At 41.6% G+C, this 21,717-nt stretch overlaps 2 protein-coding genes across 3 annotated transcripts in view; one reads left to right on the forward strand and one right to left on the reverse strand.

Annotated features, from left to right (window-relative positions):
* Positions 1–5,128, forward strand: part of kcnq1.2 (potassium voltage-gated channel, KQT-like subfamily, member 1.2) — a 220,983-nt gene extending 215,855 nt beyond the window's left edge. For both annotated transcript variants that reach the window (XM_061721107.1, XM_061721108.1), the window contains one exon: positions 3,213–5,128. In XM_061721107.1, the coding sequence (XP_061577091.1) occupies positions 3,213–3,359 (147 nt within the window). In that variant the 3' untranslated portion in view covers positions 3,360–5,128. The remainder of the gene's footprint in view (positions 1–3,212) is intronic.
* Positions 5,129–17,262: 12,134 nt separating this feature from the next.
* On the reverse strand, positions 17,263–20,852 carry cdkn1bb (cyclin dependent kinase inhibitor 1Bb). Its single transcript, XM_061721109.1, has 3 exons — positions 19,669–20,852; positions 19,221–19,348; positions 17,263–18,041 (listed from the first exon to the last, which is right to left on the reverse strand). Exons 1-2 carry the CDS (start codon positions 20,150–20,152, stop codon positions 19,233–19,235), a joined length of 600 nt encoding a protein of 199 aa, XP_061577093.1. The 5' UTR covers positions 20,153–20,852; the 3' UTR covers positions 17,263–18,041; positions 19,221–19,232.
* Positions 20,853–21,717: the final 865 nt, after the last annotated feature.

The raw sequence follows: 21,717 nt of genomic DNA on the forward strand, positions 1-21,717 counted from the left end.
GTGCTACTGGTTGGAACACAAGCCCCAGGTACGTCTGATCCACCTCCATGCTTAAAACTTTGGGTGATTTTATTATAAATCTGGTGAACCTTTATCTCCAAACATAATATTTTTGGCCAAAACTTTCCATTCTAGCTGCATTCATAACATTTAGCAGACATTCAAATTGACTTTCAGTGGAACAACTGAACATGCATGTTTCTCGTTTTTGGACTGTCCCACACGAGCGTGAGGGGAGGAAACTGCAAACTCCCCGCGGAGGGATTCCCACCAACCAGCAGGCCATCCAGGGACCTTCTCGCTGTGAGGCAACAATGCCGACCACTACACCACTGTGCCGCTTTCGCAGGCCGCAGGACTTGTTTCCAACTTCCAGCAGGCCTATTTTAATATTAATTTGCAATACTAAATGTTGTTTTTGTTTTCTCTCTCTTGAGAGAAATGTTTGAGCTTCGTAGAACAGAACCAAGAGTCTGCTAAATCTTTGAAGATCTCTTGCAGTCAAACTGAGTCACTGTTTTGCCTTTTCAGTAATGACATAAGCAGTTGTCTTGGTCCTCCCGTCCTCACATTGAACTCCACTTTTTCTTTTTTTTAGACAGGACAGGAAGGGGATAGAGAGAGAGAATGAGAACGACATGCAGCAAAGGGCTGCAGGAGGACTTTAGCCTCAGTAGATGTGCCGCTTGCTTTTACCAATGTGCCAGTCAGCGGCCCTGAACTCCACTTTTGACATTTTTTAGTCAGAAGGAACAGCTACCTGAAAAAACCAGCCTTCGCCTGCTTTGTGGAGCTTGCTTTCTTGCTAATTTTGTATTTCCAGTTTTCCAAGAAGCTTCTCAAATGGGCCCATAGCTTGTGATTGTTGAGGCGAAGTTTGAATGCCAGCGTAATCTTGAAGCTGTAACATTCACGTAAACCTGTGCTTCAGTGATGGAGCGATGATGAGGAAAACGCTGCAGTTCTCACAAGGTTAATGTTATCTCGGAACACAAATTGTTTAGGACGCCAAAAACATTTACAGGCAAACATTTGCTTTTTACCCTCTTAATTGGAGCAAGAAAAAGAAAAGAAAAACAGACAAGAGTGGCTGTGAGCAGTGATCATCAAGGTCCAAGTGGAGCTGCAGCTAAAGCAACACAGTTGAATGGCTTCAACAACAACAACACCCCACCCACCCATACACACACGTACACGCACACACACACTCACAATTGTGAACATGTATATGGGAAATGCTAATAATAGAGCCTATAAGAGCCTGGTTTTTAAAGGTGGGGTAGTTGATGCTGGGGAAAATAATGTTTAAGAATGAACTCATTCATCCATCCATCCATCCATCCATCCATCCATCCATCCATCCATCCATCCATCCATCCATTTTCTAGTCCTGCATAATGCAATGCAGGGTCCCAAGGGCCTGCTGGAGCCTCTCCCAGCTCACTACGGGAAGAAAGGCAAGTGGTTCAATTTATATGCGAGATGGTAAAAAGGTTAGCTACTTCACTGTGCCGGTGCAACTTGCTGGCGTTGCCAATGACAACGAATGGCGGCTCTGCCTCTACCTGCTGACCTACAACACCATTCAGCCACACCGGGTCTGCAGGACACGAGTGCATCTAAATACCATGGAAACGAGTGGACAATCTGTCTGATTGGCAGAAAAGGTAACGTGTCATTCCCCTCAGAAGCTGGTCATGTTTTCTAGAGTGTCCAGACTGTACAGATGATAGCGGCTCACTTAAGGTGAAACAAAGGACTTTTGTTTTGTGGTAACATTTATGCGTGCCGAAAATGCTTTAAAAAAATAATGGGCAGAGGAGAATGTATTCCCGGACATGATTTGAGAGAAGAGGCCAACTTTGGATGACCAGTGTGATGACCAGCGTGACGACCGGTGTGATGCTGGTTTGTTGCATCAGCCTAATTGTTTGACGGGAAACAGCCGATTTGGACCTGCGATATTTCCACAATTCTTTTATGACGGCCAAAAATGGTGCAGCGTGTAGGAACCTTAAGAAAGTGATGATGACAGAGAAAATGAGAGACTGAGCAAGGAAGAGACCAAACAAAAGTAAATGTTGAACTTTTGTTTTTTTGTTGTTTGCAAAAGTTATTTTATTCATCTTTAATTATCATATCATCACAATGTAAAAGATGCTGCCTGGAGACAATGCATAGCATATTTTATGACTGCAGGAAAATAGAAATGTGATAATAAAGTCATTTCATTTGACAATACAGGACTGTCTCAGAAAATTAGAATATTGTGATAAAGTTCTTTATTTTCTGTAATGCAATTAAAAAAAATGTCATACATTCTGGATTCATTACAAATCAACTGAAATATTGCAAGCCTTTTATTATTTTAATATTGCTGATTATGGCTTACAGTTTAAGATTAATATTCCCAGAATATTCTAATTTTTTGAGATAGGATATTTGAGTTTTCCTTAAGATGTAAGCCATGGTCAGCAATATTAAAATAATAAAAGGCTTGCAATATTTCAGTTGATTTGTAATGAATCCAGAATGTATGACATTTTTGTTTTTGTAATTGCATTACAGAAAATCACAATATTCTAATTTTCTGAGACAGTCCTGTATATATGAAATCAGAGCAGGAAATGTGCACAAAACCTAAACTGGCTGTTCTGGCAAGTCGGTCTTCTCCTCACTTACCTTTTCTCTGTTTCAGAAATGTTGAGGACGAGTACCTGAACATGTGCAGGCCACTATATGAGCACGGTCCTGTATTTCCATGTCACCAGGCAGTCTGAGGCTTGTTTACTTGTGTTACTCATTTATCTGTAGTCACACCGGGGTTTGGCTGGCTGAGCCCTGTCAGAGACTTCTGTCAAGTGACACACCTGTGTTTACAGTTCGAGTGGCATGTAAACAGTGACCTGCCTTTGTGTGTGTGCATGCGTCTGGGTGTGTGTCAGCCCTCTCATATATCATATAGCTCAGCAGCTTTTGTAATGAGTGGCTTTACCAGGTAGACGCCAACTGCAGACATGTCATTATATCTCCGGCTGCTCTGTCATTGTGATGGCAACTACATTAAAGAGGCAGATGGATATAAACCAAAGCACAAACTCACTGGCACCCTTTGTTTATTCCATAATGCACGTCTGCACATTAAGTATGTTTATCCCACAGGCATTCAGCTAACCTAACCTGTATGTATTTTGTCTTTGTGCTAAATTTAGATCCGCCAGATGGACCAGAAAATGGACTCGGTGTTGCGAATCCTGACGGAGCAATTCCCACCCAAGTCGGAGCTGACGTCTAAGCCCTCCATCCGCAGGGTGACCATCCAGAAGCGCATGGGTGTAAGCGTCGAAGAGGCGCCCTGATGTCAGGGAGATGCCCACACAGGATGTGATGATGTCATCCGCAGAGGATAATTAAAAGATCTGGAGTTCACTTAAAACAGCCTCTATGTGGTGGCTAACTCTCAAAGGATAAGGGGTCTCGGTCTTCCAAAACACCCTCCTCCTCTTCCTTTCACAAGCCCCAATTTTCTCATTGACTTTTAACCTCTGAGAAAATAACAGCTCTTAACTGTGTACCTAACGCTCAGATGGGACACAAGTGCAAAACGACCTCTGGGAGCGAGATTCACGCCGTGGAAAAGCAGGCCGGCTGACCTCTCCCTCTGAATGATGGATGGCCCTTTTTCTACCCCTCCGGTGTCAGCATATCTTTTGTCTCTCACACCAATATTCAATCAGCTTCATGGTTTTGTGGATTTATTTCACTACATCGGCCTCAAAAAACACTCTTATGGTGCTTTTTTTATGTGTGGCCTGTCCCTGAGCGGCATTCTTCTGCTCCAGATATTATTTCAAAAGCTAATTAACTGCTAAATGAAGTCAGAATGCAGTCAAAGCTACCCAGTTCCCCAATGGCCGTGAGAAAAACGTAAAGTTCAGGCATGGCAGATGCATTCATCAAATCCTCTGATTATTTTGGCTAACTCTTAAATCACCATATTTATTCCCGTGCACATATCAATTCAGTCTAACTGTACTTATCTTACAGTATTTATCAGAAGTGAACACAAGGAGAGGAGAGCAGACGGACTGTTAAGTTACCCCTGCATCAATGAAAATAGCCCAAATGCTGTGATTGGGACCTGGTACCGTATTACAGGGAAGCAGTCAGAAACTACAGCTCGGCTTCTGTATTTACGAGTAAAAAGTGCAAGGAATTTTCACGATCAGTCTCAAACACTTGCAGCAGGACCGCAGCAGATGCCACCGCATATCCGTTGTTGCACAGAGGCTACGAAGCGCTCTGCCATGTTCCATTTGTAATAAATTCGCCCCCATTAAAGCTCCGATTATTTTTTTCTCTCCTGAGCTAATTAAGTGCTGAATTCCTGGTAAGAGGAGATTACTGGCTGTGAGTGACTGATGAAAAGAAACGCTGGAAAATGTTGAGAATTCGAGCCGTAAGCTTTGAGGAGCGGGGACACTAATTCTGTGTGAAATGTTCGGAAATATCAGGCTTACCGAAGAGAGCTAAACGCTCGGGAGGAAGAGACACTGTTCCTACTTTGATTCCGTGTTTATTTGACAGGCAGCTGAGGCGTGCAGGAAGCAGAAAACAGGAGATACAGTAGCTCCACTATGTCACTTTTGTATGAAAAACCTGTAATTATAGCTTCTGATTTTTAAAGAGGAAAATGCACACACACACAAGCAGGGTGAACAAGGAAAGTGGCGAGGGAATAAGCTTCTTTTTTTCTGCACTAATGTTTATTTTCATGTTTGCTGTGGATAAGATTAGCTGTTGTTTTCTTATGTTGAATAAAATGGTTGTATTTTGAAGCCACTCTAAGTTTGTGATAGACCGTGATGCACATCTCTCCTGTACAGTTTTTGTAAGAGTTGTAAAATGAAACAATATTGCCTTATTGTAAATGATTTGAAACAATGTGAAAGATCAACCTGGCCTATCTGCTGTGTGCAGTGATGTGAAACATGACAGGGCTCCTGTTGTACGAATGGACGGAAATTATTTCACGCACAAATTATTACCCTCTTGCACTATAGCTCTGCCGTAGATAATAAAACTCCTTTTCATTTTGCTCTCTTGGTTCTGGAGAAATCTGATTAGCAGCTCAGCCGATCTGTAAATTTCCTCCACTGGAGGATGAAACCTGCACCTGTAGTTGTTTTTTGGAGCCGTTGCTTTAAATTGGCAGCCGAGTTGGTTCAAGGTAAGTCATGTGACGGCCCTTCCATCCACATTTAATCTCTGCTTCGTTCTTCGAGGAAGAAGAGAAGGAAACAACATCTTCACTGCGCCTCCTCTCAGCTTCAATATCCCTCAAGCCATTGAGTGAGGCATGCAGAGGAGAAGAGAACATGTCTCGTATTACCGCTCAATTATATTTGCCTTTAGGAGCCAAAAAATACTGGGGATGTCCCAAGATCAGCACACTCCAACATCAGGGGAGAAAAAGATGGGAGGGGAAGGCAGGCGGGGGGGGGAAAGGAGGACAGGAGGGCAGCAGCATGATGAGAGCGAAGAGGAGACAAGAGCCAACTTCAATTAGCCACAGGGACTCTGGGATGCAGTCCTCCGCTGCCTTTTGTCCTCCTTTGGTTTCTGTCACTGCGAGGGGATTTTGGCAGGGAGAGACAGAGGGGGACACCCCGTAGCAAGCTCCGTCTCTGCGCCGCCTCGTGTCTCCTCTTTCATCTCGAGAATAGACAGAGACGAGAGAGAGAGACTCCCACTTCAAAAGACGGTTTGATCTCAGAAGTACACAGGAGTGAAACCTAAAAGAGGATCTGAGGAAGTATTTAAAAGGAGAATATAAGGGACACAGTGTCACAGATGCTGGACGGTGAGACCCTGAAGCCCCAGAAGCCCCAGAGTCCGGGCGGAGGAGGAACTGAAGCGGGATCATGAAACGCCATCTGAGCTTCACCGGTCGTGCCTTTGATTCTGCTTGTTCATCCACACCAACAGTCCGACCAGAGCTTCATTAGGCTGATGAAGGATGGCTTGTATGACAACGATGTTAAAACCCACAAAAACCCACGCCTACACTGTGATACTTCTAACACCTGTAAACGTATCTTCCTCCAAATGTATATTTTCACCCCATGAATTAATGGGCCTTTGCATTTTATGTTAGATTTATGATTTATGATGAGTTTCAGCCTACAACTAGTCACATAGCAAGTGAAAATCCTTTAAATAATATCAAAACTGATATTTGAAAGTGAAAATAAACCCCTTTGTGCTGCTTTAACAAATAGAGGAATAATGGTCTTATTATATCTAAGATGTGGAAGCAAAACATTTTAATGAGCGGAACGGGGACGAGGTCCAGTCATTTATTAAAGGTCAACCACACCAGTTGGAGGGATTAAAGCTCTTTTTTCTACCAACATCTAGATAAAAAGCGGACACTGAGGAGGATCTAATCAGAGCATCATTTGAAACATAAGGAACAGAAATGTATCTTAGGCCGGGAGGATAGCTAGGTAAAACACTGAAATTATATCCAGAGGGCATCTTTCAAGTTTGTCAAACATTGTGAAATTCTGTGGTTAAAAAGAAGGAAAAAAAAGAGCACCCTAATATAAATCTTCAGAGTATGTATAATATAACAATTAGGAAGTAACGATCAGCCTTGGAAGCCATCGGGATGTCGGCTTTGCTTGTGTTTGTAAACTGTGCTCTGTGTGCACGCAGAACTGCAAGTGTGTCTGGCTTATTGTTTCAAACTAAATGCTCTTTCCAGTGATTAAACAGGCACAACTTCTGACTCTGCTTGGAGTGAAGAGTACAGTGTGGGAACTAGGGATTCCCAGACAAAAGACAACTGTTGGGAAAAAATTGTGGCAAACTCCAAATAACGTGTGACCAGCTCAACAACAACCATCTCCAAGATCTTGTGACCAAAGATTCCCTGACAAGAGTTTCTGATAGCATCAGAAAGCCAAGAATTCACTGACTAAATGTCCACAAGATAAACGAGGATGTCTGCATTTGTTCCAGGGCAACAATGCTTTTAACTCTGCTAATGTTATCTAAAGTTTTTTTACGCACTGATGTTATGTAGCAACCAAGCGCCAACAGTCTTCTGTATTGAGACCAACTAGGAAGCAACAAAAGTTGCAGTCCCTCGACTGGCAGCTGGATGCTCACTCCACTGATTCCTACCTTGAAATGTCCAGCTTTGCAGCTGAAATGAAAACACTTTTACAGCCTGGTTCAAAAATGAGCGTTAGTCTGCACAATAAAACTTCACATCCATGATAACTGACTTATAGAAATTCATGTGAGGTGAATTTACATGTAGTCTTTTCATTGGCTTAGCCATAATCGCTTCCTCATCAGTCGCCGTCATGCCATGCAAAGCAATCTGTAGTTTGTACCAACACAGCATCGTTTGTGATTTTGCCCCTAAAACAACATCTGAAACAAGATACTCTTCTGCAAACATTAACCAGCAGCTACACCGTTCCTCCACTGTAGATCAGCTGAAAGAGCTGGTATCCACGGCTACCGTTGACTGCCATAAGGTGGCATGTTTCAGTCAGCGTCCTGGGCCTGTTTTCTTCCACCCATCTCTAACGTGGCACCATGGTAGGGTTGCCACCCGTCCCGTAAAATACGGAATTGTCCTTTATTTGAGAAAAAAATGTTGCGTCCCGTATTGAACTAATACGGGACACGATTTGTCCCGTATTTTCATGAACTTTTTCACCATATTCTAGTTGAATTATTGAAATAAATTAACTTTTACACCATATTCTAGTTGAATTATTGAAATAAGTTAACTTTTACACCATATTCTAGTTGAATTATTGAAATAAATTTACTTTTACACCATATTCTAGTTGAATTATTGAAATAAATTAACTTTTACACCATATTCTAGTTGAATTATTGAAATAAATTAACTTTTACACCATATTCTAGTTGAATTATTGAAATAAATTAACCTTTACACCATATTCTACTTGAATTATTGAAATAAATTAACTTTTACACCATATTCTTCACCTGTAGCTATATTCTACACCTTGGCTGATGTGGACATACATAGAATAGGAGGCTATTTCAGTTGCTAGTATGGTTGTCTGTCTCTACAGTCATGCAAGTTCAATGCTATTAAAGCACTTTAAACTTTAAATCAAAGCATTTTGTTTTTTCATATAAAATAAACACATTTTTATTCAGTTTAGAAGTTTTGGGGCTTTTTTTTTGGCTCCTGCGCTGCTGAAATCAGGGCGTCCCTTATTTCTATTTCTGAAAGGTGGCAACCCTACACCATGGAGTCCTTTCAAAACCTCTGTGCAGAAAACAAATGAGTGATATATGTCCAGTATTCTTTACAGTCTATGGTAACAACACAGCCTTTGCCTTAAATAATTTACTAGCTAGCGGTAACATTAGTTAAAATGCTAAACCCCACCATCATTTTTAAATTGATCTCCGATAATGGAGCCATCAAACATTAGACCCAAAGTTATGACTTCAGATCTAACTTCAGATGAGGCTTCTCCTGCTTGCACCGCAATCTGTAAACCCTCGCCTCAAATTCACCCTTATTCCCAACCATATCTATTTTACGGCTGAACATCCCTCCATGGCATATTTAAGAGCCATATGAATGCTTCTTGATAAAATGTGGTCCTTTTTGGGTCCGACTTGTATCTAAAAAGTCTTGGGACAAGGTTTTCACAAAGGCAGTCACCATTGTAACATTGTAAATAATGCCAAGTTATCCAAGTTAGCAACAGTAACTAAGGGCTGGTGGGGTTTGCCCGGAGGTGCATTCTGAATACGTATTTGGACGGCACTAAAGGATGGTGAATTCACCACGTGTGGTGCATCGTAGAAAGAGCCCGGACTGATTTCTGTCGGTTTGGCATCAGACAGTTAAATGGACCAACACTGACTAAATTACAGACCACGATGCAACATAAATATTCTTGTTTAGGGAAATGCACAAAAGAATCTTTTTCGCTGCTAATATGGATTTTACTCAAAGCACTATTAAATTAACAAGTTTAGAGTTGTTTGAAATGGTGAACACTTGCCCTAAGTCTAGGGTTGCCACCTTTCAGAAATAGAAATAAGGGACGCCCTGATTTCAGCAGCGCAGGAGCCAAAAAAAAAGCCCCAAAACTTCTAAACTGAATAAAAATGTGTTTATTTTATATGAAAAAACCAAATTCTTTGATTTAAAGTTTAAAGTGCTTTAATAGCATTGAACTTGCATGACTGTAGAGACAGACAACCGTACTAGCAACTTAAATATCCTCCTATGCTACGTATGTCCACATCAGCCAAGATGTATAATATAGTTACAGGTGAAGAATATGGTGTAAAAGTTAATTTATTTCAATAATTCAACTAGAATATGGTGTAAAAGTTAATTTATTTCAATAATTCAACTAGAATATGGTGTAAAAGTTAATTTATTTCAATAATTCAACTAGAATATGGTGTAAAAGTTAATTTATTTCAATAATTCAACTAGAATATGGTGTAAAAGTTAATTTATTTCAATAATTCAACTAGAATATGGTGTAAAAGTTAATGAAAATACGGTACAAATCGTGTCCCGTATTACCGGTAGTTCAATACGGGACGCAACATTTTTTTCTCAAATAAAGGACAATTCCGTATTTTACGGGACGGGTGGCAACCCTACCTAAGTCTGAGTTGCTGTTAGCTGTAAGCTTAGCTCTCCACCAGATTTCCTCACTGATTCTCTGAACTAAGAGCGCTGTGACTGCTCTCTACTGCAGGTAAGACGTAAACTACTCATGATCACTTCAGACAGCCACACTTGAGTGTTTCTGAGGGGCCCCCCCTGTCCAAAGAGAGCCAGACGTGTACAGGCCCAGCAGTGGTATATGAAAGCAGATTTGTATCAACAGGTGCATGTGCATGTGTGTGTTTGTACTTTATCTTCCTGGATTGTGACAAACAATGTCAGCAGCAGCTGATGCCAGGCCCCTGGTCAGGAGGCGTCCCTAAATAACTGAGGCCAGCAGTTGCCTGGAGGACAGTTGTTGGAGCTCCTTGCCCTCCCCCACCTCTATTCACCAAAGAATATTTGACATTCTCAGTTAAGATCCTTAGTATGATGTCCACAACAGGAGTTTCATCATTTTGGCTGAGCCCAAGTGTCTACAAACACCTTTTACACACTTTTGATTCCATTAGAGCAAAGTGTAAATATCTAAGATCAAAATCCCAGCTCTGACAGGAACTACGCCGGGAGTTGATTGATAGAAAAAGGAATCACTTTGTGTGTATTTATAACATTTGTATTATTATGGCCCAGAGGCAGTTAGGCAATAAACGCAGGTCTGCTGATGTCGTGGGCGAACAACAGGGCTCAAGTCTCAGCTTGGTTTTGCACCTCTCAGAGGTAAAACATCCCAGTTAAGCCCACTTATTAGTTGGGTATTAACATGGTTTCAGTGACTTTCTTGTGGGAAATACATGAAGCAAAATGTCTGCTCTTAAACTGTAACTGAGCCCTGCTGCAGGCCTATCTGCATCTTTTTATCCCCAACTCAGAAAATCGTTTTTTCCTAAGCTGCCTCTCTCAACCGCGACAGATACAGTATGCCCTTTGACCTCTTCTGTGTATGGTCTGAACAGAGTGACATCACCCCATGGGATAATAAATCAACCGAGGGCCCAAGAGGTTAGATCGACCCCCCGTGACCTTTGGCCTTACAAGATTTCCCTTGGCCATATGTCTGTTGCTTAGCATGCCCCCCGGCTTGTCGCCACGACCAAAGAAAAGCTCGGCGGCCAACAACAGCAGCCCAAACCTGCCCTGCTGATCTCCAAAGATCTGTCTGAGCAGCTCAGCTTCACATCCTGGGTCCAGCCAGCCACAGAAATCCCACACAGCGCTGGCTACGACGAGCATGACCGCTGCTAATGTGTTGTTGGGGCTGCAGTGGATGTGAGCAGAGCTCCGTGCGCATTTGGAAGGAGGGAGGGAGCATCTGAGGTGTGGTAGAAGGGGGAAAAAGAGAGGGTGGTTCTGGGGGCTGCCTCTATAAATCATAATATCAGGGACTTTTCCCCCAGACGGGGAGAGAATTCCTGGCCAAAAAACTGGATTGACTTCAGTGATACTATGGTCTTTGGCCAGCTGAGGCAGAATGTTAGGCATGGTGGACAGCTGCACCAGGGAGCTACTGTAAGAAAAAAAACAGCGGGGAGGGAGGGGGGGGCGGCTGCTGCTGTGAAACAATGCAGAAGTAATGAAGCATGTGAACTTCGAACGTCACTATTATGGTAAGGATGGATTATATGAATTATTTTGAATAAGAAAAGGGAAGTGATATCCCAAAATTGACGCACGGTTTACTTGAGAACTTTGTCATCCAGTTCCTAGCAAGTCGGTTTCACTATTACATGTATGTAAATTACAGATAACACCAATTCTCAGAAATGATGTACAAAGAATAAATGACATAGATTTCTGCTTAACTCTCAAGCCTTTTCAAATCCTGATTCCTCTCGATTCACTCTTTCATTTCCAGGTTGTTGTTTTTTTTTTGTTTTTTTTTTGGTTGTTGTGACTAAGCCAGGAGAGTAGTTGAGTATAAAGTTGCTAGGTATAAATATCTATAAATATGTATCTATTGTATGCACGTTTCCTTTCGGTTCAATCTGCACAACAAAGCAGGTGAAAATCTCCCAAAGAGGAACATCATTCTCTACAATGAGTGAAAATTGAAAGCCGAGTGAAAAATGTAATCTTAGGAAGCCAATGGACCAAATCCACGGCTGTCCAAAAGCAGGAGTAGGTTTCATATGGTGAGGAGTCTGTTTTTCTCATCAAGCCCAGTGTTGGAGAACATGTTCACTCATTCTTATGACAGGAATCTTTTCAACACCAGAGTTGAAGACCGTGCAGTCCGAAGGCCCCGCGAGCCTCCTGATGAGGGCAGCAGAAGCAGGACAGAAAGATTAAAAAAGAAACAAAAAAAACTCTCTAAAAAGCCAGAAAAAAGTCTGGGTATATTCACATGAAATGAGGGCTGATTCATGGCTCATGAAAAGTGGAAAGTCAGTGAGTTTCTGATACCGATCCAAAACAACGGTGAGGACAGTTTTCCAGCCTGTGTCATTGGTTTAGACATTACAGCAGGTCTGCACGGTGCATGGGATGTAATGTAATGTGTGCTGTAGCCAGTGCTGCAAACTGAATTATTGCCACACACTTGTGCAAAAGCAACACAAAGCTGCATCATATGGAAACAGTTTGGGTCAGATCAAATTCACATCACATCCAAACACACGGCTATGCTGTGGTCATCCTCTGTGAGGAATAACACTTACACCCAGGGACTGATCACACTTTAAGTTGTTGCCAAATTATTATTTGGAGCTACGTATTAGTATTTGCATACTGTTTATCTCACTCCTCTCATGCACACAATGATGAAAGGCTACACATCACGCCAGTTTCACCAGCACACACTCTGCATCAGATAATTCATCCAACCAGTGGCTTCTTCCATCCTTACTGCTCCTGGAAAAGCCCCTCGGTCTCATTCGGTTAAAAAAAAAAAAACGAAAATGACTGAACAAGTGCCAGTAAAAAAGAAAAGCATTTATCAAAGGGTTTTCAAAAGGTTTTTAATTCGTTCAATTTGTTACGCAAAGATTCAAACATTTGCTCTTTTATGATCAAAAATGTGAGCATTTTGTGTTTTCTTCATTTCCACATCATTTTGACTTGATTAGCTTTGAGTTTTCTCACAGCAGTTTATCATAAATTGGATCTTCAGCTACAAAGAACTGGTTTTCTGGGTATTGGCATGGGCAAAAATTCACAATAAATGCATTCTCAAAAGAAGAGACTATCCACATGATGTTCCAGTCCAGATAAAGATGCTGGGGTTGGCATTACAGCACGGTGCAGACTGACAGTTAGACGATGCCGTGCCTTTCACTTCTGCTGCATACGCTCAGTAATTTATTTAAATATTACTTTTAATAAAGTTAAATTGGCCATATAAAAAGTCCTTGCCAAGAAGAGATAAATCTCTCCATCTGGAGCAGATGGAGAGATTTTTCAACTGGAAGATCTGCTCTGTTTGTCAGCCAAATGCATCTAAATGCATCCCTGAGCATTCCTGACAGGATTACTGGGCCAGGTACCATCAACTGGTCAGAAGAGAAGGAAACATAAAGACGGCATGAGTCAGAAACGAGCGTGTAGAATGGCCCGCTTGCTTTGCATGTCTCACGCTGCGTGCTTGAGCAGATTTGGACAGATAGAAGATAAAGGCTCTTTGATAGGCTGCAGGTGGGCCGCTTTAATGAGCATTGCCCCGCAGTGCCCCTCCTCCCCGCATTTCTTTTCCTTCAAAAACCCTACCGCCAATGCACATGTGCACATCTGTCATTTAGTGCTCCGCCGCATCTCCAGCTCCACAACCTGTCTGTCACTCTCCTTTGGACTCTCACTCTCACATATGCAGGCACATCCTGCATACCGATTCAATGCAACTGTTTTCATGTACTGATACAGCCCGCTTGGCTCACAGAATCTGACTGAACCATCCAGCAGAGCATCCAAAACTCCTCCTACATGGGGGAATTCCAGACTGAAAAAAAAAGAACTATTTGGCCTTCCCAGTGCTCACAGCCCGTTAAGAGTCAGTCACACAGGAGAGACGGATAGATACAGAGGCAGAAACACTTCCACAGAGGCATGTTAGGTGTTTGTTTGTGGGCACTTGCTTCCCCTGCGTTACAGCCTCAACGTGCCAGGGGACCCGCCTGATGACGTGGTTTGCGGCCTGGGCAGGAAACATGGGGAGGAACTTGTGGCTTTATATTAAGTGCTGGGGACGGTTAACAGGAAGAGATAACCTGTTTCTGTTGACATAGCAGGGAAGTGTGAACTTTTTGGCACATGCAAGATGTCGCTGAGAGGAACGGGCTGACGATGCCATCCCTGACTGACTGGCTTACTGGAATTTCCTCGAGTTCGCTGTGGTTTTGTTTGGGAGGCTGCAATGGATTGCTGCAGGAATGCATTCAGGAACCTGTAGTGGTGTAATAGAGACGGGGAGATGCTGTTGCGTCACAGTGACCCCTGTATTCAAGAGTCTGACCCCTCAAATAATTGGGCCTGTCACCGTAGGTATTTCAGCGCACTTCGCAGATGTATAGTTGGGCTCAGGAAGTCATTTTTTTTTTTTTTTTTCGGTTTTTGTTCAGCAATTGTATCCTTGAACTTGCAAGTCAAACGGAGAACAGCAAAATGTTTTTTTTTTTAAAGTGCTAAAGACAAGTGCAATGGAACAATTGTGCAATATATAACTCACGAAGTCTGACTTTTTACAAACAACATAACATTTTGTAACTGAGTGTAATTATTACAGCAATACGAGAGATTATAGGTCTACTTCCCAACGCCTGAGGAAATAAGGAAACGCCCCGTTGCCGTTGTGAAACAGCAGGTTGCACTCTCGTCTCGCTGGCGCGGATGCAGTTAATGTATATAGACAGGTGACAGGTTTATGTAAATTCTCGTCCCCAAGGATTGTCCTCTGCACACGTGCAACTCAGTCAGACGTGCACATCAGTCCTAGCTTTTACCCCTGGGGTTGAAAGATTTTCCATAAAAGGCACATTTCTTTACTTTGTTCTGTTTACACTGTGAATCGTTTCCTGTCAATGCACTTTGTTGACTTTCCTCTCCAAAAAAATCACATCTACGTCTAAGAGCAAACATGCAAATACGTCTTTATGATTGGTAAAATAATAATAATAATTTTTGCATGTAGGATTATAAAATTGTTATTCAAAGCAGGATATACTGAGAGTTGCAGATTGAAACCTGCGACTCTAATTCCTCCACTCTTGACTTTCAAGCGGTCAGGCGAACGCCGACTGTATTCAGTCAGTCAGTCACTTAGTCAGCAACCTAGTGAAGTCAGTCAGTCAGTCAGTCTGTTGTTTGGGCGGGGCAGAGCTTGTAGACGGGTCCTTTGTCTGCACAGAAGCCCCAGACACAACAGTGGCCAGCTCCGGCCCCTCACAATGGCCGTCCACACAAAGGCCCACACACTGGGACAATAGGCTGGGATCGGGGTGGGGGTGGGATGGCTCAGCTGAGGTTACCCACCTGCACACTTCAGGACTGGACATCCCCCCCCGCCCCCCCAACAACAACCATGCACACCCCCAGACAGCTCTTTAAAGTGCTGCTGCAGGTGTCTTCCTGTCTCGGTGCCACGAGGAGGAAGCTGGGAAATTCTGCGCACTAGAAGCCTTAATTTGAGTTTTACGGCTGACGATGTGCCGTGACAGAGGCCGAGACAGATGCAGGGGAGTTACCAGAGGTCAGGCAGCATCTGCACCTGGACACGGGTTCAGCTGGTGGTGGAGTGATGCGGCGTGCAAGAACTAACCAGGGCAGTCCATTTTTACCCACAGAGTTTCTGACCTTAACTATAAATATCATTAAAGTTGTGTTTTTACTTTACTATTAAAGAAAAAGAAGAGAATGAGGTTCATTATTGCGACATGAACAATAGTATACATCTTGAAAAGTTATTCAGAATCATAACTACTTTCCATCATCTGTTTTTATGTCCCAATAAGACATATTTGCAGTTTTACTGATTTTCTTTTGCGTGTTATGACCATACTGTGAATCCCTGACCAAACCAACATCCTGCACACTCAAAAACATCACTAACTATATGCATAAGTAAATAATACAAAAATAAATAGCAATCTGACTCAGCACTCCAAAGTATATTTACTGTTAACACTGAACTGCAAGTCTGACATGTCTTGCACTTGTTTCCACAGCTTAGAAAACTGTACGCAATTTAATAAATTGCTTATAAGATTACTTAAAATACATATAATATATAATACATATTATATATATATACATATATAAAAATACAAATAAAATGTACTGCAGAGTTGTTTAAGCTCACGGTAGGAACTCAAAAACACTGCAAAAGACATCAAAATCTCTCCTGCTTTCACACACAAGCACAGATGCTGTGACCTGCATCATTAATAATAGTAATCATGGAAGTAGTAGGGTTTAAACTTGCAAATGAGGATAGTTTCCTGAGCTCGAAACACTTCAATCTTGTGAAAACCATTTCAGTTGTTACTGGCTGCAGCCGATGGTCAGCTTTCCCAACTCTGGTGTTCATTGGATGACCGAGGTGTCAATCACCCGCCTCTCAACTGCAGCGACTCAGTCTGGGAGTTCATGTCATGCTTCCACACCCCACTCCCACAGCTGCTGCAAACCTCCAAATTTGCTCAGGGTGCTGGAATCATTTCTGGTGCTTTATTCATTTTTTTTACTATTACCCATCTTAGTGTTGTCTCAAAATGTTTACTTTTCACATGTAAAAAAGCATGTCACTGATTTTACACCAAGTGCAAAGATCCACCCACAAATCAGATTTAATTTTCTTTTAATTGATTGCAACACATTTTATAACCACACATTACAAAATGCACAACAAATATACCAGGCTCAGTTTGCAACCTTATTGATAAGAAAAAAAAACTACAAAAAAAAAAAAGGTTTTCACAAAATAAAATGATAAAGTAAATGCCACTTTGGATAACCGTAATCAAAAACCCATTTTTTTTTAAATTCTACATTAAAAAAAAAAAAACTTGACATAAATAAGTTAGTATAATTTCTCAGTGTTTTTACAAAAATATGTACATTGGTACGTTGCAAAGATTTACACAAATACACAGGCATGGTGACTGCATTTCTAGGACGAGCTGTTCTCCGTCTCCATCCAGGTGTAGCCTTGTCTCTTTGAACATAAGCCACGTTAGGCAAATAAAAGCAAGCTTTTTAGACGCTCACATTGTATCCTCAGCAGGTTAAGAAAATTGGAGGGAAAAGGAAAAAAAAAGAAGAAAAAAAAAAGTACAAGCATTAAGGTTATCACAAAGTAGTACAATGTGAAGTCAAATAAGAAGCACAGACAGCACTGGAAACTATATAGAAGCAACCGTGTATTTGGTTTTGTAGGTTTTTAGAAAACCTCCTCTCTGGAGAGAAGTAACACTCATGAGACAACAGAATACAGTCCAGAAGAACAGCCTGTGCAGTTTGCATGCTCATTGTCCTTCAATACCCTAGTACCTCACAACTCCATGGGAAAATCATCCATTACAGTAAATTGAGGTGTACAGAAAAACACAAGGGGGAGAAAAGAAAAAAAAAATTAACTGATGCTACAAGCATCCCTAATTTAAATATTTTTTTTAAACCAAAAAAAACAAACTTTCTATACCATTTCCTGGTGACCTTGGTTATGGAGAACTTCCTGACCAAAAGGGGCAGAATAAAAATAAAATAAAAATGTTTTAAATAAAAATCATCATTATTCAGATGAGCTACATTTGTACCATTTTTTTTTTTCACTGCTGAGTTAGGAAGATGACGGAGTGAAAGCGCACTGTTAAGAAACTGTAAGAAGCCATGATTTTCTTTAAATTTAGCACTTAGGGACTGCATCAAGAACACACTGCCTTTCAGGGAAAACACAAAACAAAACAAAAACAGCATTTTGGAAACATCTCTCAAACTACACTGCAATTCTTCAAGTCAAATCAAAATTCACACCTTTTTTCCATAAAGAATCTATTTGTTTTTGTATCAATGTTTTATGTGCTACATATGGAGAGAAACATCATATATATTTTTATTTATTTACACACAGGTAGTAAATTAAACAAAGGAGCAAAAAAGGAAATCAAACCTAATTGCACACTGCTACATTGACTGCTGTTAGAGGCAGTAACATTTAATTGAGTGCCACAACTTTAGTGTTTCTATTCAGTGCTTCAACAGCGTCCTCCCCCGTCTTCAGGAGAGCTGATATGTTTTTCTGATGCTGCGTAGATCCTTGTCCCAAAAAACGGCCAACACTGAGGTTTCCAGCGTTTGTATACATTTAAAAAAAAAAAAAAGAAAAAAAAAAGGGCTGGGGGGTGCATCTTCATCTCTGTGGAGCAAATTAAGACAAAGAAGAGAGAGAGGTTGCAAGGTTAAAACTAATCAGACAATTTGCAACAATTTCTGCAAAAGAATCAAGAGGTGGCTGGATTTAAGTACACTATTTCAATCTGTGTGCTCTCTGAAGTTGGAGAGTCAGACCCCCTTAAATACTCATTGCTTCATTTTTTTTTTTAGAAAGTTTATCCAAAATAAAAAAACAGGGCTACAACAACAAGCAGCCATGTGAAACTTTATTCTTGACGAGTAAAAGCCGTATTTATCCCTGCTAAACCACATCCATCTGTCTGACAATCCCTACAAAGAAAATATATATATTTTTTAAAGTTATAAAAATACAATATTGGGTTTTGTTCTTATTTGCAGCCTCCACATTTTACATCCAGCCAGAACAGTGCAGATTTCATTCCTACTCCCTCTTGCAAAGCCACTTGATTTCAGACCTGCACGGCTCCTCTGCACACATTTTGCCTGCAGGGAGTGTGTGTGTGTGTGTGTGTGTTTGTGTGTAGCGCTCAGAGACCAGCCCCTTCCCGTCCCTGCTCCGCTCAGCGCTGAGGGCAGTGGCTGCTGACGTGTTACTACTACACTGTTGTTCAGCACTTGTTTACAGTTTAGGAGGAAACTCAGTTTTGCAGTGGCACACAGGGCTACAGCAAGGAGGAGAAAGAGAGAGAGAAAGGGCAAAAAAAAGCATGCTTTTAAATTGCAACTCTAGCTTCTATTGTACTGGTTTTTGTTCATCGATTTAAGCTCGAGTTTAAAAATATAATTGAAAGCTGGGCTGAAGTGTCAGCGCTGGCACCCACTGCCCTCCCACTAATGAATGGAGCAGCACATTTGGATGGGCATGCACAATTAAGATAAAAAAAGAAAAAAGTAGCAAGTTCTGCCCAAGCAGCACATTTTCTCCACAATTGGGACTTGTACAATTTGACCTGTGAGATGGTGAAACTTGATCAAGAGAGCAGATAAATGTTACATAACATGAGTTTTCTTTTTAAGTATTTTGTTATTTTGACAGCGTCCCTGTTCCCTTCACAGGCAGCTGGAAAAGAGGCTAGTAGGTAGTATTAATCTGGACCCCATTACACTATACATCTTTTTGTGTGTGTGTGTGTGTAGGAGGCATGATTAAAAAACAAAAACTGCAAGCACTTCTTCTTACCGTATCTGGTCCTCACGTTTGTCTCTTGGGACTGGTCTTTCTGGGTGTATGTTCTGCAGAATGGCTCAGGCTTGGACAACTAACCTCCTCTGTGCTGGTGTGTGACCTCTTATTCTGGGCTGAGGAGTCTGCAAAAAGCAATATTTGTTTAAAAAAAAAACGGGAAAAAAGTTTCAGAAAAATATGCCACTAGAATTTTTTTATCTATAATTTAAAAAGGGGGTGCATGCTTCTCCTAGCTCTATAGACATGTGGCTCGTATAGTTGGAGAACCAGCATATCGGGAGAGCCCCAGCCTGGATGCCTGTTAAAAGGCTGATTTATGGTCCCGCGTTAGATCTACGCAAAGCATAAGTGCGTACGGTGCGCGTCGCCGCGTACCCTACGCACGTACCATAATTCAGCTTTCCACAGCAGCGCACTCGGGGTGATTGCAGATGTGTCATACCGTGACATGCGGGTCTTTTCCTCAGCCCGGTGCACTGCTCCGTGCACTCCCTATGGCTGCTGTTGTCTTCACTCGTCGGAGCCATCATCACAACGCAACTATGATTCCCGTTTAGATCCACATTGTTATTATTCCCGGAGCAGACACTCCTCCTCTCCCTGCGGGGCTGCCGGGTGTAGAAATCCGGCATGTCGCTGCCGTCCACTAAATCCCACTCGAGCCTGCAGCCGCCGCCGCCGTCGGATGCAGCAGCGGCGGCGGCGGCGGACAGCGGCTTGTCGCGGGCGAAGTCGAAGCCCCACTTCTTGACGGCGGCCTCCTCCAGCTCCCGCAGGTGTCCGCGTAAATCCTTCTGCAGCTCGTCGTGGTTCACGGAGCCGAAGAGGCTCTTGCAGGCGGACGGCTTCGGCTGCTCCGCCCGCCGCGGCGGCGGCTCCGGCCGCTCCAGCGGCGGACTCCCGCTCGAGAGGCGAACGTGTGACATCTTATTAAAAAGTCACACTTTCCTCACAGCTGACAGCGTCCAGTTTAAAAAAAAATAAATTAAAAAAATGCACCACTTTTGAAAACGGATAAATAAAAAAAGAAAAAAGGAAAAAAATGTATAAATAAATAAAATTAACCCAAAAACAAGGGGTGTGGGGGAAAGGGAGGGGGTCTCCTCGTTTGCGGTGAAAAGCTCCAAAACAGGTGTGAAACTAATTATGCCACGCTAGACGCTGCTGCGGTGCTCCGGGGCTGCAGATAGTACTTCGCAGATTCATCAAAACAAAAAGTTGCTCGGGAGCTGAAGTCCGCTCTGTCAATTTCGTCCCGCACTGAGAGAAAATACAGACAACCTCTCAGTACCCAATATGGCGATTGAGAGATGTAGAGGGAGTCGGGAGGGGAGGGGGAGGGAGGGAGCAATGATTGACACACGGAGCTATTTAAACACGAACACGGCCGCCCATTGGCTGCCCTACGCTTAAGCCCGCCCACTTTTTTTAAGGTGGACTAAACTCATTAAAAACGGGCGTAAACTTTCCAACAACTATTTTTTCCCTCTCAAACTTGCACTACGAAAAGTTGTAAATATTAAAACGTAGTAGTTGCCTTTCATTTCTAATTTTGCAAATTAATTTAAGTCTAAAGCCCGACATGTGTAATTCACAGAAAATTCTATTTTTTCTTATATTTAAAGTGTTTATCATACATGGAAATTAAAAAACACTACATGTTGTCTAACAGTTTAAACACAGTATTTTCCTATCACTATGCACTGGGTAATTTTATTATTTTTTTAAAAATCTTTTTTTAATTATTATGGTAGTGCAAAGGTCTCAGAAATGCATATATCAAAATATATCATGCATTATATGGTTAAATATGTGATTAAACACATTTTGCACTTTGTCTTATGTAACAGTGGAAAATGATTTGATAGTGTTAGATATATTCATTATATATACATACATATACACACACACACACACACACACACACACACGCACATATATATATATATATATATACTGTATATATATGTACACACACACACACACACACACACACACACACACACACACACACACACACACACAAAAAAATATATATATATATATATGTACATACACATATATGTGTGTGTTGGGGAAGAAACACTAAGATCATATTTTTGTCCATTAGATAAATGTTTATATAAACAAAAAATCCACCCCTAAAAAAATATTACTTTTTTTAATACCTAAATCACACCTGACATTATTTGGTGTATTTATAACAATATGTTTAGGGGGCTTTGCTTCATTTATTTATTCTTATTTTATTTCTATTTTTTAAATAATCTAAAAATTACTTGCTGTCAAAAATTTCCCTTTTTCACTTTTCTTTGAATACTAAAGATACTAAAACCTCTAATTGCAGGTTCTTGTGTAAAAGTAGGTGGTAGACTCCACATCAAAACTCATGGGTGGTTTTAAGAAAAAAAAAAAAAGAAAGAAAGAAAAAAGCTAGTTCTGCCAGTTGGGCAGATGTCTATCTTTACTGGATGGTGCTTTTACCACTACC

The sequence above is a fragment of the Cololabis saira genome, chromosome 5 (genome assembly GCF_033807715.1).
Source record: "Cololabis saira isolate AMF1-May2022 chromosome 5, fColSai1.1, whole genome shotgun sequence".
NCBI lineage: Eukaryota > Metazoa > Chordata > Actinopteri > Beloniformes > Belonidae > Cololabis > Cololabis saira.

Excerpts from the sequence above, each read along its gene's own strand:
- cdkn1bb (XM_061721109.1), bottom strand. The coding sequence starts at position 20,152 with ATGTCACACGTTCGCCTCTCGAGCGGGAGTCCGCCGCTGGAGCGGCCG. Across the intron at positions 19,349-19,668 it reads GAAAAGACCCGCATGTCACG|ACTCCTCAGCCCAGAATAAG; the intron begins GTATGACACATC and ends TGCTTTTTGCAG.